This window comes from Aquarana catesbeiana, linkage group LG02 (assembly GCF_042186555.1).
Source record: "Aquarana catesbeiana isolate 2022-GZ linkage group LG02, ASM4218655v1, whole genome shotgun sequence".
In the NCBI taxonomy this organism is placed as follows: domain Eukaryota; kingdom Metazoa; phylum Chordata; class Amphibia; order Anura; family Ranidae; genus Aquarana; species Aquarana catesbeiana.
Genome location: NC_133325.1, coordinates 560,108,282 through 560,127,379, shown reverse-complemented (window position 1 = coordinate 560,127,379; position 19,098 = coordinate 560,108,282). Strand labels below are relative to the sequence as shown.

The 19,098-nt window shown below is 41.9% G+C and overlaps 1 protein-coding gene across 1 annotated transcript in view; it reads right to left on the bottom strand.

Moving 5' to 3' along the window:
* Window positions 1–14,900: 14,900 nt before the first annotated feature.
* GRM4 (glutamate metabotropic receptor 4) overlaps window positions 14,901–19,098 on the bottom strand; it is a 617,812-nt gene continuing 613,614 nt past the window's right edge. Inside the window, exon 11 of the mRNA XM_073616043.1 lies at window positions 14,901–14,940. Coding sequence (XP_073472144.1) covers window positions 14,936–14,940 — 5 coding nt within the window. The 3' untranslated portion in view covers window positions 14,901–14,935. The remainder of the gene's footprint in view (window positions 14,941–19,098) is intronic.

Below are 19,098 nucleotides of genomic sequence, written 5' to 3'. Positions count from 1 at the left end.
TCTCATTAACATATCTTTTTTTTTATTTGGAATTGTAGCCACTTGGTCATAAAAGCAACAGTTATGCCCCGATCTGAAAGAAACAACCTACATCATCTTTAAAAGGCCCAGGCAAGTATGGAAACTATTGAAAAAAAAATTGGCCCACTTGGATTGCTATATACACAGTGAAAAGCAAAACCAAACCATCCATTCCCCACCCCCCACCCCCAGTATTACGTACGTTTTTCTTTTACAATATTTTTTATTGAAATACATTTTTACCAGAGAACAAACAGATATCAGAATCATAAACTGGTGATAACAATGAATCAGTCCATCCACATATCAATCGAATAGGCCTTGCGTAAACAAAAAATTTAATTGGTCTACAGATAAAGTCTAAAGATAAAGTCCCAAAAAATAAAATATTTCGCTGAGGGAACAAAGCAAAGTAACTCCAGAATCAGATACACTGTCAGTGGCGGTTGTAAACTAAAGCTGAAAAACAAGGCCAGAGCTTGGTGAGGTCCAAGACAACCAGCTCATATGACTAACGAGGTTAGGCTCGCACAAAATTGAAGCTCTTAGATCGTAAAAATAGGAACACAAGAAGACAAAAACTTTTTGGCAGAGAAGGCACTGGAGAAAACGAGAAAAGGGAAGCGACTAGGAGGCGCAAAAGAGAGAGGGGGAGGGAGAGAAGAGAAAGGGAAGAGGAAAGGGAAAGGTCAGTGGGGGGGAGTGGGATCCCTCCCCAGGGACCCATGAGTAGCTTTTTAAACAAGGCAAGACCTCACAGTTCCAGAAACTGTGTAGGCGGGCTCATCAACATGAACTGCCAAATCCGCAAAATTGTATTGTGCATGTCCGTGGGGATTGCCATTAGTTTCTCGTTAACAAGTGTCCCACGTACCCACTGTTTCAACTCATCCAACTAGACAAGGTGTGTCTTCCAAGCTTGCACAATAGTCTGCTTAGTGGCCATGAAAATGTGGGTTGTTTTAGTTTGCATTTCTTTTTTGTTATGTCTGATATTGACTTGTGAAGCAGGGTTTCCCATGGGTCCTTGTGTATATTGAGATGGAGTACTGTATTGACCATGGCATAGACTCAAATCCATAAGTGTTTAACTTTGGGAACATCCACCATATATGCTTCATGTTACCTGGTTCTGTACAGCACTGAAAGCATTGCATGGGATAGGCGAGAAGGTATCTTTCAAATCTCGCTGGGGTATAATACCAGCTATATATGACCTTAAATGAGTTTTCCAATGCTATAACATTTTGCAAAGAGCGAAAAATAAAAAGAAAGCAAAAAAGAGATTGCCACATCTTAATCTGTGAAGCACCAAAGTCTTGCTTCCATTTTATACAGTAGGAGCCTGAGTAGTGGTGGCGTGGCAGCCTTGCGTGGTCGGGCAGGTTCGACACTGAGATTCAAATGCGGTCGAGGGTTTAGCTAAGTCATAGTTCTGGACTAAGGAATCTAGGAAGTGGTGAATTTGAATATAATGGTAACATTCTGAATCAGGAATATCATGATAGTCTTTCAGCTTCAGGAATGTGTGAATGCCTTGAGAAGTCAAAAGAGAGCGAACCATTATGAAACTGTTAGTTTGCCACCAATCAAAGCTGTGGGGGTTATCAAGACCCAGTGGGAACAGGGGGCATGTAAAGATCTTCAAAAAGGTAAGCAGGGAGAGATAAGGACTGCTGAATATTTTTATGTGTCCCATACTACTAAAGTATGAACCAAAATTGGGTTTAAAGGTTTAGGATGGAATTGAGGGGGTAACCAAAGTGGTGATGAAAGCAGGAGAGGTTAGTATGCACATTTTATGTTAGCCATCGTACACTCATGGCTATTGAAGAACAAATCCTTAATAAAAGGTATATGGATTTTTCTCTAAATACCATTCAACAAATACCATTTAGTACTGATGTAAAAATACCAAAATATGCTCACCTTAAATATAATTGGTTCATATAATAATTCAAATGTGACCCAAACTTTCACTATCCTTTTCAAGGCAAATTTAGAAATCCATTTTACTCCCCACTTTAGATGCTCATGTGTTGCTCATTAAATGTTACATTATAAAAATTACCTTTACGTCTACTATGTATCTCCTTACCTGGCACTTACAGGCAAGCCACCACATGCATTAAGTTCCATTCATACTTACATCAAATTTCTGGACATCAGCATTTACAAATCCAAAATGAATGTTTACCAAAATCAATTACATCTTTAAAGACTACAAGCAGCTGTGCTGAGACTCATTACACAGACCAGTGGTGGCTGGTGCTATATTTTTTTGGGGGGAGCGGCAAACAATCCACCCGCCACCCCCAGGTTGGTCATATAAGCCGTGCTGCACCCCCCGGTTGCATCACTCACACTTATCCCATCTAGGTCGCGGGTAGCACTTCCTGTGCTTCTCGCTTCTCCTCGGCCCCCCTGCGTCTCCTCCTCATCTGTCAATAGGATCGCTTCTCCTCTCGGCCAATCGGGTCTCAGCACCTGCTTCCTGATTGGCCAGGAGGAGAATCAGGAAAGAAAATAGCGAATAATAATTCGCTATTGTCACACAACTGGGTGGGCTCAGGGCGCAGTGCTCTGCGTCCCGAGTCCACCCTTCTTTGAAGCCAATTAGAGCCTCTGGCTCTAATCACGTGCTTCTAAAAAAAAACCCTTTGGTATCTATGCGTCCGGCGCCCTGCATGTAGATTAGGGGCCGAAGCCACGTATGGACAGGCCGCCACTGACACAGACATAGACCACTATTCTCACTATCAGAAAATCTGACTCACAACAGTTGCTGGAGTGCATACATGAACATGTATCAACTATAACTATAGCCATATCATCTCTAACTGTGATGTCATATCTGATGACCGTACCTTACCATTTTCATATATTTTACTTCCTATAAAGACAATCATTTTCTATTCTTTATAGTCTCATTTTCCATCACTTGTTTTAACATGTGACTTATATCCACATTGCCATTTTTCAGGTTATACACCTTATTTTAACTACTCACTAGGATTACTACATCCATTTCAATCAGACCTTACTAATTTTCCTGCAACACTGCCCTACTGTTCACCACCACCTTTTGGTCAGATAACTGGATGTTTGTTTCCACACGGTCGCTATCACTTACTACAACAATATACAACATTGTTTTCATAATGTCTTATGTACACTTCCTAGAAACCCAGGCTCATCAAACATGCTGGACGAGACAACTTACGCCCTTTGAGTCTCTCTGCCATCGCAAGTCTCCGCAAAGACACCTGATCTCTCTTATATACACACTCCTCTCGGAGAATCTAATCCAAACCCTAGCTCCCTCACAAGTGTCCTGGAACAGAGACTTACAAACACATCTTACAACAGATGACTGGAACACAATCCATGACTACGCACATAAGGGCTCGTTAAACATTGCGATTCAAGAAAATGGCTATAAGGTGATTACCAGATGGTATAGGACCCCCTCACGTCTCCACAAATTTTCTTCTGACATTCCCGATACCTGTTGGCTATGCGGGACGGGGGTAGGCACTATGCTCCACGTGTGGTGGGCATGCGAGAATCTTCAACCTTTTAGAAGAGAGGTCCATGACCACATCACACATATCACTACGTTCACTCTTGACTTCACCCCGGCCCAGTTCCTCCTACATCATACCTCCCTATCCAAAAAAGATTATCACAAATCCTTGGCCATGCATATGGTCAATGCAGCCAGACTCTGTATCCCCAAACATTGGCGATCCACATGCACTCCTACGATCAGGGAATGGTTTACGAGAGTCTCCAAAATAAAGGATATGGAGGAGCTGATCCATATCTCGCAAGATAGAATGCACAAATTCCCAATTATATGGGCTTGCTGGATTCATTTCACAACCACTGATAAATATCGTCAATATGCCCAATAGGGTTACTCCATGAACCCTGAGACGAGCCGCAAATTACCTTCAGCGGGTGGGCAGGGTGTGGGTGCGGACTCACCTCGACCAATCCAATAAACACCCCCTGTATATCTTACCCCCTCACTTGCTTCTCCCCCCCTCCCCCTCTATCTCTATTCCCGGCTTTCCCTCCCCCCTCCTACTGTAGATCCTTCCCTCGTCCTCCCCCCTCTTTACTATCTCTTTTCTCTCTTTCTCCCTACATTTCTGTCTCTCTCCTTTTCTTAACTTTTGTTTATTTGACGCCATCTTGGAACTCTTAGCTTTCTAATTGAACCAGTTGAGCTTGGACACTGTGACCTACTGATCAACACCTCTATCCTAGTACCTCATATGCTTCAATAAGTTACATTACATTTTAGTTTATGATCAGGAATGATTTCACAATGCCTTCCCTTCCTTTGATACCGTCAAGGGGGGGATTTGGGGGGAGGAGAAAATTGATAACGTGACCCTCTGCCCTCTGACGCTTATTCTGAATTTCTTCATTTTGTTCCTGGCCACTACCCTCCAAGTTGCACTCTCTTGTTGTATCTTTCAAATGGTACTATTTTATTGTCCTGATTTTATGCTGACATGTGACTTTATGTTTGATCTGTATGTTTACCTTTTTATATTGAATAAAATCTTTATGAAAAAAAAAAAAAAAGGGGAGGATCAGAGAAGACAGGATCAAACAACTTTTTTTTTACACAATGCGAAGGATTAACCCCTTAGGTTCCACAGTGAGTATAACAAGCATGCTTTACTGTATATACAGACTCATTTTACTGTTGTAGGTTTAGTAACACTTTAAGCATCACCCACCACAGGGAGAAAAGGACCCCTGAACCAATAATGGGGGGGGGGACTTTTCTTTTTACCAACTCCCCTCCCCAATCCTGAGTACTCTTGAGTTAAATGACTGACCTCCCCCCACCTCCCAGTGATTTGCAAAAATTACATCACAGCTGGCGTTTACTTCCTCTGCAACTAAATTCAATTTAATTCTGTCGGTATCACCATACATTTCAGTGGGACCCTATATTGTGGATATCCAGTCTAAGTATATGGCCCCACATAAAGTGGAACTATACTCACCTAGAATCCAGTGATGTGTCATCCCCAGAACTCACCGCTGGCTGCTGACATCTTTGGGTAGCTGACTTCCGGGTCTTGATCAGCAGCAGCTGTCATCAGCCGGCCGGGATGACGTCACTCCTGCGCAATGCTCGGGACTTCCATCAGATTCGGCATTGCCGAGTCTGCGCAGCGAGTTGCACTTGTGCAGCTTACTATATAGGGGCAGATGAGCAGGTAAGTAGCCTTAGTGCAGAAGAGACAAAGATTGTCCTATCTGCTTTAAAAATCCTGCCTATCGGCCCATTTTCATTGTCTATGTGCAGCACTAACAAAGAGAATTTTGTTGCAGATGCTTTCGCTTTACTTCTTATGGATGAATTGCATTTTGATTATTTACTTGTAATCTTTTCACCCAAAAAGCAAAGCAGAAGTGTCAGGCTTTGTTTTGTGGTTGTGCTCTAGGGATAATATAAAAGGATATCCAAGGGGCATAAATAAAATCATGGGGGACTTTAAAACCCATGAAAAAACATCCAATACAACAGTGAAGTAGAAATGGGAAACAACATCAGGTTGAGGATTCTCACACCATCACTCCCTGCTGCATCGGGATCCCTATTGGATCTGCCAATGTCTTCCACTAGGTGGGGAATTTGTATTTTCTGCTTTGAAGAAAATGAACTGGTAACTAGTAGCCTTATGCGCAATGGAAAATTAAGTTTTGTTTCATTTAGTTTTCATTTGTAAAATACATCATTTTGTTCTGTTATGTTACGTTATTTGTTTTTAGATAATTCATTGTTTTTGTAGAGTATCGATATTCATTATAACAAATCGATTCGTTTTCGGATAATTCGATATTTATGTATGTAAATATATTCTAGTTAACGATTCGTAGTTCAGAAAGTCATTTGTTTATTGAATCCATTAACACACACAATGACAATATCTCTTCTCCTCTGCTCAAATATAATACAACACCCTTCTGACTCAGTTCTCAGGAATGCACTTTGCCAGTAATCCAACCTCCAGCACAAAATGAATCAGTTGATTGGACTGTAAGATTTACTTAGAGTTGACCTTTTGTTTCATTAGACCTTTAACGAATTAACAAATCATGTTGATATCATTCGTTATTTTGGCTAATATTTCTTTCGTATTAGTTAAAATTTGTTATTTTTTTATTTGGACATTCGGATGCATCCAAATGTCTGAAAGATGCAAAATTCGGCCGAATTTCGATTTGTTATGAAACTAATTTCACATGTTTAGCCACTTCCGCCCGGCCTATAACAGAATGATGGGCAGGAAGTGCTTCTGTTATCCTGACTTGGCGTCATACGACATCAGCAGGATAACACGCCGGCGCGCGCCCACAGGGCCGCACAGCGCAGCGATTGTGAGTGCGGCCCTGACAGAGGCTTCTTACCACGTGATCAGCTGTGACCAATCACAGCTGATCATCATGAGAGCCAGGAAGTGCCGGTAAACGGCATTCCTCAGTTCGCGCTGACAGGGAGAGCCGATCAGCAGCTCTCCCTGTCAGAGGGGGGCGGGTCTGTGCTGATAATCAGCACAGCCCCCATCAAATTTACCCATAAGCTGCCAATCGGTGCCCAGTCAGTGCCCCATCATAACCCCCTGCCAGTGCCCAATAAAGTGCCAATCAGTGCCCACCACAGTGCAAACCCACCATAGTGCCAGTGTCCATCACAGTGCCAATCAGTGCCCAGCATTAACACCTGCCCAATCTGTGCTGCCCATCAGTGCTATCTATTGGTGTCCATCAATGCCACCTGTCAGTGCCAATCTGTGCCACCTGTCAGTGCCCATCAGTGCCACCTGTCAGTGCCCATCAGTGCCACCTGTCAGTGCCCATCAGTGCCCATCAGTGCTGCATATCAGTGCCACCTATCGGTGCCCATTAGTGCTGCATATCAGTGCCACCTATCAGTGCCTATCAATTCTACATATCAGTGCCTCCTCAGTGCCCATCAGTACCACCTTATCAGTGCCAACTCATCAGTGCCCATCGGTGCCGACTCATCAGTGCCCATCAGTGAAGAAGAAAACAAAACAGAATATAGCATATATTATAACAGAAACAAAGAAAAACTTTATTTTTTTCAAAAATTTCTGTCTTTTTTAGTTTGTTTAGCAAAAAATAAAAACCACAGAGGTGATCAAATACCACCAAAAGAAAGCTCTATTTGTGGGAAGAAAATTATAAAAATTTAGTTTGGGTACAGTGTTGTATGACCGCACAATTATCATTCAAAGTGCGACATCGCTAAAAGCTCAAATATATCCTGGGCAGGGGCGAAAGTGCCTGGTATTGAAGCGACTAGTAAGTGGTATAATGGAACAACTCTTCGGAAAACTGGATTGGTGCAAACTGGGCAGATTGTTGCAAGCTCAAGCAAATAATTTATGTGTATATATGGGTTTAAGCAAAAGTTCCACTGTTTTCCTACATAATGGCAATTTACAAATTAATAATGATTTATGACTACTTATAAAATAATGATTAAATATGTAATTGTTCACTGTAGGACTTAAACATGCCAAGTGAGACGCAAACACAGATGGCTTATCAAGAAATATGAATCAAGTTTGGGTATTTCAAAGTAGAACTTACTCATTACTGTAGCTAGAAGGGAAAGACTAAGTTAAAAGTTTGAAATGTATTTTATTGAATCTGAAGGCCAGTAGCTTTAAGGTAACCTGTCATGAGAGCATAATGCCCCGTACACACGGTCAGATTTTCCGACGGAAAATGTGTGATAGGACCTTGTTGTCGGAAATTCCGACTGTGTGTAGGCTCCATCACACATTTTCCATCGGATTTTCCGACACACAAAATTTGAGAGCAGGATATAAAATTTTCCGACAACAAAATCCGTTGTCGGGAATTCCGATCGTGTGTACACAAATCCGACGGACAAAGTGCCACGCATGCTCAGAATAAATAAAGAGATGAAAGCTATTGGCCACTGCCCCGTTTATAGTCCCGATGTACGTGTTTTACGTCACCGCGTTCAGAACGATCGGATTTTCCGACAACTTTGTGTAACCGTTTGTATGCAAGACAAGTTTGAGCCAACATCCGTCGGAAAAAATCCTAGGATTTTGTTGTCGGAATGTCCGAACAAAGTCCGACCGTGTGTACGGAGCATAACAGGGGTTGCTATTGCTGCTCTTCTTCTGAAATGTCAGTTGTTTGTAGGGGTGATGTTAGGGTTGTAAAAGACCTGGGCATCCTAATGCCCTGTACACAAGGTCGGACATTGATCGGACATTCCGACAACAAAATCCATTAATTTTTTTCCGACGAATGTTGGCTCAAACTTGTCTTGCATACACACGGTCACACAAAGTTGTCAGAAAATCCGATCGTTCTGAACGCGGTGACGTAAAATATGTACGTCAGGACTATAAATGGGGCAGTAGCCAATAGCTTTCATCTCTTAATTTATTCTGAGCATGCGTGGCACTTTGTGCGTCGGATTTGTGTACACACGATCGGAATTTCCAACAACGGATTTTGTTGTCGGAAAATTTTATAGCAAGCTCTCAAACTTTGTGTGTCGGAAATTCCTATGGAAAATGTGTGTGTGATGGAGCCCACACACGTTCGGAATTTCCGACAACAAGGCCCTATCACACATTTTCCGTCAGAAAATCCGACCGTGTGTACAGGGCATTAGAAGAACAGGGATTTGGCACGTTAGTAATCCAAGGCACATGGTGGATGTTAAAATACTGGGCTAACAGTAGGAGGAGCTTAAAAAGGCATGTGCGGAAAAAAACAAACCCTGAGCCTAACTGCCATATACAGGGCACACATATGCAACAATCCTTGTAACATGAACATATGTTTTTTTTGCCACAAGTGACAGTCTCAAAAACATACAAGAACCTCAGCACAATGATTTTTAAAAAAAAATAAATTCTCTCATTATAGATGCTGAGCCTACCTAACCGCAACAATTTATATTCCTGATATGTGCCTGTTGTACTATGTACATGTGTAAAAAAAAGTATCCTGTTCTCTTTGTAGTGCCTTCTTTGTGTGAAATACCTGGTGATTTTGCCAGTCCCCCTGCTTTCCTACTACAAACCACGCTAGGCACAAGAGCACATCCATCCATCAGTGTGGTCAGTTTTCTGCCTGTCTTCCAATGATTGGACTTGTGTTGACACACACCCTTTTTTATCCATTCATGGGAAGATCAGTGTACCACCCCCATCTCTCCAAGCCCCTTATGCAACTGAGAACAGATAAAAAAAGAAAAACAAAAAAAGGTATATATAGATCTAGATAGATCTAGATCTATATATATCTAGATCTATATAGATCTATATAGATATATATACAGTGCCTTGCAAAAGTATTCACCCCCCTTGGCATTTTTCGTGTTTTGTTGCCTCACAACCTGGAATTAACATAGATTGTTTGAGGATTTGTATCATTTAATTTACAGAACATGCCCACAACTTTAAAGATTTTTTTTGTTATTATTGTGAAGCAAACAACAAATAGGACAAAATAACAATAAAAGTCAATGTGCATAACTATTCACCCCCCTAAAGTCAATACTTTGTAGAGCCACCTTTTGCGGCTATCAGAGCTCCAAGTCACTTTGGATAAGTCTCTATGAGCTTGCCACATGTTACCACTGGGAGTTTAGCCCATTCCTTCTTGCAAAACTGCTCCAGCTCCTTCAAGTTGGATGGCTTGTGCTTGTGAACAGCAATCTTTAAGTCTGACCATAGATTTTCCATTGGATTGAGGTCTGGGCTTTGACTAGGCCATTCCAACACATTTACATGTTTCCCCTTAAATCACTCAAGTGTTACTTTAGCAGTGTGTTTGGGGTCATTGTCCTGCTGGAAGGTGAACCTCTGTCCTACCCTAGCACACACAGAGTGGTACAGGTTTTGCTCAAGAATATCCCTGTATTTAGCACCTTCCATCTTTCCCTCAACTCTGACCAGTTTCCAGATGGTGTTCTTTGGGTGATGTGATGTGTTGGGTTTGCGCCAGACTTAACGTTTTCTTTGACGGCCAAAAAGTTCAATTTTAGTCTCATCAGACCAGGGCACCTTCCTCCATACATTTTGGGAGTCTCCCACATGCCTTTTCACAAACTCAAAATGTGCCATTTTGTTTTTTGCTGAAAGTAATGGCTTTCTTCTGGCCACTCTGTCATAAAGCCCAGCTCTATGGCTTATTGTCGTCCTATGTACAGATACTCCAGTCTCTGCTGTGGAACGCTGCAGCTCCTCCAGGGTTACCTTAGGTCTCTGTGCTGCCTCTCTGATTAATGCCCTCCCTGCCTGGTTAGTGAGTTTTGGTGTGCAGCCGTCTCTTAGCAGGTTTTCTGCTGTGCCATGTTCTTTCCATTTGGTTATGATAGATTTGATGGTGCTCCTAGGGATCATCAAAGATTTGAATTTTTTTTTATAACCTAACACTGACTTGTACTTCTCAACAACATTGTCCCTTACTTGTTTGGAGAGTGCTTTGGTCTTCATGGCAGTGTTTGGTTAGTGCTGCCTCTTGCTTAGGTGTTGCAGCCTCTGGGGCTTTTCAAAAAGGTGTGTATATGTAATGACAGATCATGTGACACTTACATTGCACACAGGTGGACATCATTTCACTAATTATGTGACTTCTGAAGGTAATTGGTTGCACCAGAGCTTTTTATGGGCTTCATAACAAAGGGGGTGAATACATACGCACATGCCAATTATCAGTTTTTTATTTCTGAAAAATAGTTTTATGTATATATTTTTCTAATTTTACTTCACTAACTTAGACTATTGTGTTCTGATTTATCATATATTATTCAGATTAAAAAAACATTGAACTAAAGGCTGTAATGTAAAAAAATTGGTAAAAAGCCAAGGGGGTGAATACTTTTGCAAGGCACTGTGTATACATGTCCAATGTGTTACTAATGAGCAATACTATTTCTTCATTGTATTTTGTTATGACTCAACAAATGTATATGTACCAATAAAAGTGATATTATGTATTGATTTTTTTCATCATCTCATAGCCGTGCACTTCATTCAAAGTCCCAAATTTCCATTTTCTTTTAACTGTACCAGGGACAGAGGCATATGACTCTACCCAGTCACTACCTCATTCAAAGTCACACCTACCCCCCCCCCCCCCCTTCTCAACCTTGTCTTCTGTGACTGGACAAGTGGGGGTGGTAAATGACAGGACCTCTCCTTGTCCTTTCACAGAATACCTTCCCACACATGAAAGGTTGGTTGTTTTCACCTCCCATGTTCCCAACCCTCCCTTGGTCAGCATACTAGGAACAAACTTTGTTTCAATTACTGCATATTTAAAGTTTTGCATTTATATGATAGGCAAACTATCTAGATCCTCTTGTTTAACCTAGACAGTCTGAATCATCCTTGTCTTCATTTAAGCGGTGGTTGCAGCCTCCTCAAACAAATGTCAAATCTTCTTGTAAGAAAAATATTTTGCTGTACCCATTCAGTGCTAGGCTGCCATAGATAGCTACACATAATTATTGTTTGCCCTGTGCTATTAAGTGCACTACTGCTTGGTCAGCATAGACTGTTCTGTTCAATGTTTTTATCTCTTTCACATAAAGGAATATTAAAATATATGCATTATATATACACAATCTAGAATCAATAAACAGCAGAATGCAAGCAGAATGTACAACACAGCATGCAGACATAAGAATTGGCAGAACATTTTTGCCTGAGAGCGCGAATTGACCCGAAGCTTAAAATATTACACCTGAAAACAAGAAATTATTATATTAAAGTTTGCCCATTCAGATGTGTTGGCTCAACTCATTTCCTTTTTTTTGTTTTGTTTTTTTTCCACCTATTATTTTTTCAACTTCTTTTTACCAAGCTGTCCAGTAAAAATCGCAGTTAGAGGATTGAGATAAACCATTTAACACTGACAGGATTGCTTACAATCATCAGTGTTTCTTTAGTTATGTAAAACCTTTATCACAAAAAAGGAAAAAAAATATTGTTGTAACTGCCTGAAAAGTGTTAGCTGAAGTTTGGCTTCAATGTGTTAGCCAAGTCCTTCCAAAACCTGCTGGTGAATGGAACACTACTCTCTCCCAAGTTTGATAATGCTGATGTTCGAAGGATGGCTCCATTGCTCCTCCCGTGGGGTGGAGACAGGAGGTGTGTTATTTACTAGCCTAAGCTTGATGAAAAAAAGCCTACAAAAAAAAGGAAAGGAATGCAGCCACCACATTTAGAGATAGGTAAACTGCAATATATTAAAGTGGAGCTCCTCCCAAAAGGGGAAGCCCTGCTTGTTTGCTTCCTCCCCCTTCACTACCATATTTGGCACCTTTCAGGGGGGAGTGGGTACCTGTTTTTGACAGGTACCCGTCCTCACTTCTGGGAGACCTCGTCACTGCCAGGCCATGGTGGCAGCAGCACCAAGAGCCGATTGAAAAATCGGCTGGGGTGCTGACATCACGGGATCCCTGGACAGGTAAGTGTCCTAATATTAAAAGTCAGCAGCTACAGTATTTTAATAGTTTGTCACAGTACGATAATATATACACAATCATGCATGTTACTCTTTCTTTTTTCTTTCTTATACACTATGTTATGATGATCTTAATTGCTTAATATCTTCATTATGTTATTCAAAATAAAAAATTCAAAATTCTGATCCATTGTGGCTCACGAACAGTCACCGATCACTTGTTCAGCTTTTTACTCCTTAACCACTTCAGCCCCGGAAGGATTTACCCCCTTCCTAATCAGAGCACTTTTTACAATTTGGCACTGCGTTCCTTTAACTGCTAATTGCGCGGTCATGCAATGCTGTGCCCAAACGAAATTTGCGTCCTTTTCTTCCCACAAATAGAGCTTTCTTTTGATTGTATTTGATCACCTCTGTGTTTTTTATTTTTTGCGATATAAACGGAAAAAGACCGAAAATTTTGAAAACAAATTATATTTTCTACTTTTTGTTATAAAAAAATCCAATAAACTCAATTTTAGTCATACATTTAGGCCAAAATGTATTCGGCCACATGTCTTTGGTAAAAAAAATGTCAATAAGCGTATATTTATTGGTTTGTGCAAAAGTTATAGCATCTACAAACTAGGGTACATTTTCTGGAATTTACACAGCTATTAGTTTATGACTGCCTATGTCTTTTTTTGAGGTGCTAAAATGACAGGGAAGTAAACCCCCCCCCCCAAATGACTTTTTGGAAAGTAGACACCCTAAGGAAATTGCTGAGAGGCACGTTGAGCCCATTGAATATTAATTTTTTTTGTCCCAAGTGATTGAATAATGACAAAAAAAATAAAAAAATAAAACAATTTACAAAAAGTTGTCACTAAATGATATATTGCTCACACAGGCCATGGGCATATGTGGAATTGCACCCCAAAATACATTTAGCTGCTTCTGCTGAGTATGGGGATACCACATGTGTGGGACTTTTTGGGAGCCTAGCCGCATACGGGGCCCCGAAAACCAAGCACCGCCTTCAGGATTCCTAAGGGCGTAAATTTTTGATTTCACTCCTCACTACCTATCACAGTTTTGAAGGCCATAAAATGCCAAGATGGCACAAAACCCCTCCAAATGACCCCATTTTGGAAAGTAGACACCCCAAGCAATTTGCTGAGAGGCATGTTGAGTCCATGGAATATTTTATATTTTGACACATGTTGCGGAAAAATTACAAACCTTTTTTTTTTTTTGCACAAAGTTGTCACTAAATGATATATTGCTCAAACATGCCATGGGCATATGTGGAATTACACCCCAAAATACATTCTGCTGCTTCTCCTGAGTATGGGGATACCACATGTGTGAGACTTTTTGGGAGCCTGTTTTGCTTGCGTCTATCTAGCAAGGTTCCTCTGTGGTATAAGCAAGGAAGCTGAGTTTTCTGCAGTGTGTAAATGTGCTTTTACTATACAAAGATGCTGTATATACAAAACTATTACAATATTAGGAATACAATACAAGACTGACAGATATCTATAACAAGCAAAATGCCTAGCAAACTGAACAGCCTATGGTCTATAATAGTACAAATACACTTAAAGGTTACTTATCTTCTGTTACTGTATGTTTGTGATCTCCATTGGCAACATTTCTCCTGGAGCAGCAGGCAACTTTATTCTATCATGAGTGGCGTCAGATGTTACAGCATGATGGTGTGTGTGTGTGTCTACTCACCCCTTTTATGTGTCAGGCTGTTTGCCATAGTTACCAAACAACAGAAAACATGCCTGTTTACTGTAGCTGTAGAAACAATGGACTGTTGAAAACTGTATCTACGTACCCATTGTCTAATCAAGCCAACACCTGACAGTAATCTAACAGTCATTCTTTCAGTTTGAGAGCTGAGAGAAACCTGAGACAAGTACATTTCTTACTTGTTTACTGTAGCTATAGAGACAATAGCCTGTTAATTGAACTGTCAATTGAATACAACAATGATATTTACCCCCATTGTATAAAACAGCATTTATTTGAGAAATCTACTCAAGCCAAAAAACTGATAATATCTTTATGACTAACCACTATTGTGTAATGTTATGTCTCATGTATCATAAGTCTGATTAATAAAAAAATCGCCCTAGATTTTTTTTTCCTTTCAAACTCCATACAGAAAATCACTTCATTATTATGAAAAACTAATTTTAAACATTAATTTTCCTTGAATGCAACACCTCCCATATTTCTGTCATTGAGAAGGTGTCTAAAAAGTTCATTAGAAAGTCCATTCTAAAGTTCTTTAGAAACAAGTCCAGGCTTTTAATACATCAAAGGCCTTGCTCTCCACAGCTCTTGCGATCTTCCGTCATTCTTTCCATTATGTCCTATGGATCAAATCGTCAGTCAGTCAGCCTGTGGAGTGGAAAACAAAGCGGATTATCTGCTCCTTCTAATAATACATAAACAGTAGATCCAGGCCCTTCAGCTAAAATCTCTCTTCTAAGTGGCTTCTTGCCTGGATATCCGACTAACACTTTGCCCCCTGCCTGTACCCACTTCTGACCCTCCCAAAGAACATCAATAGGGAGGAGAGGAAATATACTGATATTTCCCAGAAGATCATTGCTGTTTATTTTGGAAGGTTTGCTGTTATGTAGCCTCACTTTCCACTCTTGCTGAGAAGTATCCACTAACCAGTCAGAGTTCCAGCCACTGTCTTGAAGCTCATCTGTCAATGCAAATGTAACTTCAAACCTTCCTGCCAGATTCCCTCTCATTCCTAGATAGGCTTCAGCTTCAGATACATCACTCTTGGTTTCTATGTCATGGGAAGCAGTAACATGGTATCTGTTAAGCCCTGTTCTTTCAGGAACCTTACATAAATACTGAACTCTGCACTCCAGCTGTGGAATCTGTGCCCCAGCCCCTGCCATCCTCTCATATGGTGTGCTTTTGGCTATTGGCCTAGAATTTAACAACATGACTGCCTGTGTGAGGACCTGATCCCACCCCCTTAGTGTATGTATGGGTGTAAGTTTGCGTATCTGGTCCTTCAATAGCCCGTTGTATCTTTCAATCAAACCAGCTGCCTGTGGATGGTATGGGATGTGGCACAACCAGTACACTCCAGAATCTTTGGCCCACTGCTGTACTGTTGATCCAGTGAAGTGTGAGCCGTTATCACTTTGGACTTGTTTGGGACAACCATAAGCAACGACAAGTTTCTGGAGCAGTTGAAGCAATGTGGCTTGATCTGCACGTTTGCAGGGATGACCAAGCATAAGTCCTGAATAGGTGTCCACTGCAGTGCAACAATATCTCAGTCCATTATTTCCCTGGGGCAGGGGACCGATGAAATCGATCTGCCAGATCTCTGCAGGCCTCTCACCCCTCTTAATCGACCCGGTGGAGTACTTTTGCAATGGCCATTGTCGCACTTCTCCACACACTGTACAGTTCCCTATTACAGTCTTTATCATGTCCATGGATATAGGCAATCCTCTCTGCTGTGCCCATTCATATGTTGCTTTCTGCCCCAAATGTCCAGATTGCTTGTGGGCCCAGTTGGCCAAGTTCATCAAGACAGGATCAATTAGCACAACTGCCTTCACTTTGGCGATTTCATCTGCAATTCTGTTATAGTTCTCAAAGTCTGGGACTAGGGGCACATGTGCATCAACATGCCCCACTTTTATGGTGCGGGAGTGAGCTTCCTTCCAGATGTAGTCCCAGACTTCCTTGCCTCCCCACACCACCTTTCCATGAATCATCCATTCATTGGACTTCCACGTGGGCATCCAAGTTGTCAGTCCTTTAAAAACCGCCCAGCTGTCAGTGTAGATAGTGACATGGGAAGAAGGATCCTCCTGAAGAGTCATCACCACAGCTTTCAACTCTGCATACTGACTGGACCCTCCAATTCCGGTCTCCTGCAGGACTGTGTCTGTACTTGGGTTGTAGGCTGCTGCTGTCCATTTACGTCCTGGCGAGGTGACTATGGCTGAACCATCAGTGAACCACGCTGACTCCTTCATGTCTTCTGACAGAGACTCAAAGGGTGGAACCTCTTGAAAGGGGATGACTGCAGCACAGGAATTTCTTCTTCTGGCCGGGTGCTGGTAAAAGTGACAAGCCCAGCCAAATGTTTTGAAATGTCTCTAACATCCCCAGCTGCAATACCCCCTCTTTCTTGAAGGTACCACTTCCATTTCATCAGTGTCTGGTTCTGGGCTACAGCTGCCCTAGTGGTCAGTCCATTATCTCTCACCCATCCTGCTATTGGCAATGCAGTATGGATGGTGACTGTGTCCTTTCCTGTAATGGTCTCTACATGTTGAAGTGCTGTGTAGGCCTCAAACAGGTACTTCTCTAGGGGCGTGTATCTCTTCTGTGCCCCTGTCAGTTGTTTGGACCAAAATCCAATGGGTATTGCTCTCAGTCCTTTCTTTTCATTTGGCTGCCACAGACTCCAAGATATGGTACCATTCTGCTCCACTACATCCAGCTGAAATGGTACTCCTTGTCTCACGGGTCCTAATCCCTGATGCTGCAAAATAGCTTCTTTAGCAGCCAGGAATGCAGTCCGCTGCTCTGAACCCCATGAGAACTTAGTCTTTTTTTCTGGTGACATTATATATAGGCCTCAGAACCAGTCCAAGATGTGGGATGAACGATCTCCAGAACCTCACAACTCCAATGAACTTCTGTGCCTTCTCTTTGGTAGTAGGGGGTGACAGAGCCTGGATAGTTTGCACAACTGTCTCTGGAATTTTCCTCTGCGGCCCAGTCCACATCATTCCCAGGAATTTCACTTCTGTGGCAGGTCCTTGGACTTTGTCTCTGTTGATAGCCCACCCTCTGTTCTCCAAGTGCTCTACCAGCAGGTGCAGTGCTTCAGTTACATATTCTTTTGTTCCAGAGACTATGATGTCATCAATGTAGTGGAACACAATGACTTTCAAACTCAGGGTACTTAAATCTCGGGCAACCAGTCCATGACAAGTCGTTGGAAAATGAACATAGTCTTCAGGAAGCACGGTGAAAGTGTACTGGCGGCCGTCCCACACCATAGCAAACTGGTCTTGACACTCTGGGTCTATTAAAATCGAAAAGAAAGCATTAGCCAGGTCTATCACAGCATGATATTCTCCTGCATCTTTAGCAATTTTCTCAACAATTGAGATCATATCTGGTATAGCTGACTTCAATGGAGGTGCCACTTTGTTTATACCTCTGTAATCCACAGTCCTTCTATATGTCCCATCAGGTTGCTTTACTGAGAACACCGGAGATGAGAAAGGACTTACAACAGGTCTAAGGATCCCTACTCTCAACAGTTCTTGAATAGTCTCCCCAATTTCTTTGTGGCCTCCAGGAAGTCTGTACTGCTTGAGACAGACTGGATTCTCTGGTGGAGGAATGTAGACAGGGGTCCATTTCGCATGACCTCTGACCACAGCCTTCACCGCCCTAACCAGATACGCTTTATCAGGATACCCGAATGTGAATGTACCTCTTTCAGTCTGAAATGACTGACCTTGAAGTACATCCATCCCAAGAATATTTTCGGGTAACTCTGATACCAAAACATTTTTCATAAATCCTGATCCCTTGCCAATAGCCATTTTCACCCGTATCCTAACTGCTGGTGTGGTTCTACATAAATTAATTCTCCTTTGTGATGGGAAGGATTACCTTGCAAAAGTGTAACTTCAGCTCCGCTATCAACTAAAGCCATTACATGTGTAGGAGAAGATGACTTCCCCCATCATACAGTGACAGGTGCATATGGGCGTAGGTCTCCTGCTGTCACTGCCCTCATAGCTATTACAGGAGACTCACCTTCCCTTCATAAAGGATAAGGAACCTCCCAATCCCCTTTTCTGATTCTCTCTAACTCCTCCCCAGGATAAAGGGATTTGGGTTCATGTTCAGTTTTGGGACTTGGTTTGGGGCTAACAGGAGGGGTCTGTTCTGTTTCCTCTAAGTCTAGGCTGATGTTATCTTCACTAGGAGTAGTGTTTCTAACCCTGACAGTTTTCCCTACTAAATGTTTCTACCTCTTCAGCATTTCTGCAGGAGAAATCCCATCTATCTCATCTTTAGGTACTCCTGCCTTTAATAGGTCCACCCACATTTCTTTGCTAGAAATAACAAGCCTGGTTTTCTCTTCGCCTCCTGTCTTCTCTACCACATTCCTTTTCTTCTCTGTTATTTTCTGCTTGTATTCTTCCTGTCTGGCCTTGACCTTATCTACTGCCCTGACAGGTTTTGTTTTAGTCTCCTCTAGCTCCCCCAACTGGCTTAAAAGGTTTGTGGCTTCTTGAATCTTGCTGTTTAATCCCAGGCCTCCCAACAAGGACAATAATGGAGCCCTGAGATTAAATGGCTCAGACTTCATCAGCTTAGAGCGCAGAGCAGACGTAAAGGGTTTCATATCTGGACCCATCCATTCTGGAAACATATTTAATCCGGTTAAACAACCCATCTCACATAACTTGGAAATACCCTCTCCTATTGCTCTCCATGAGTAGGTATTTTCCAGGTCAGTAGGACTAGCGTATACTCGGA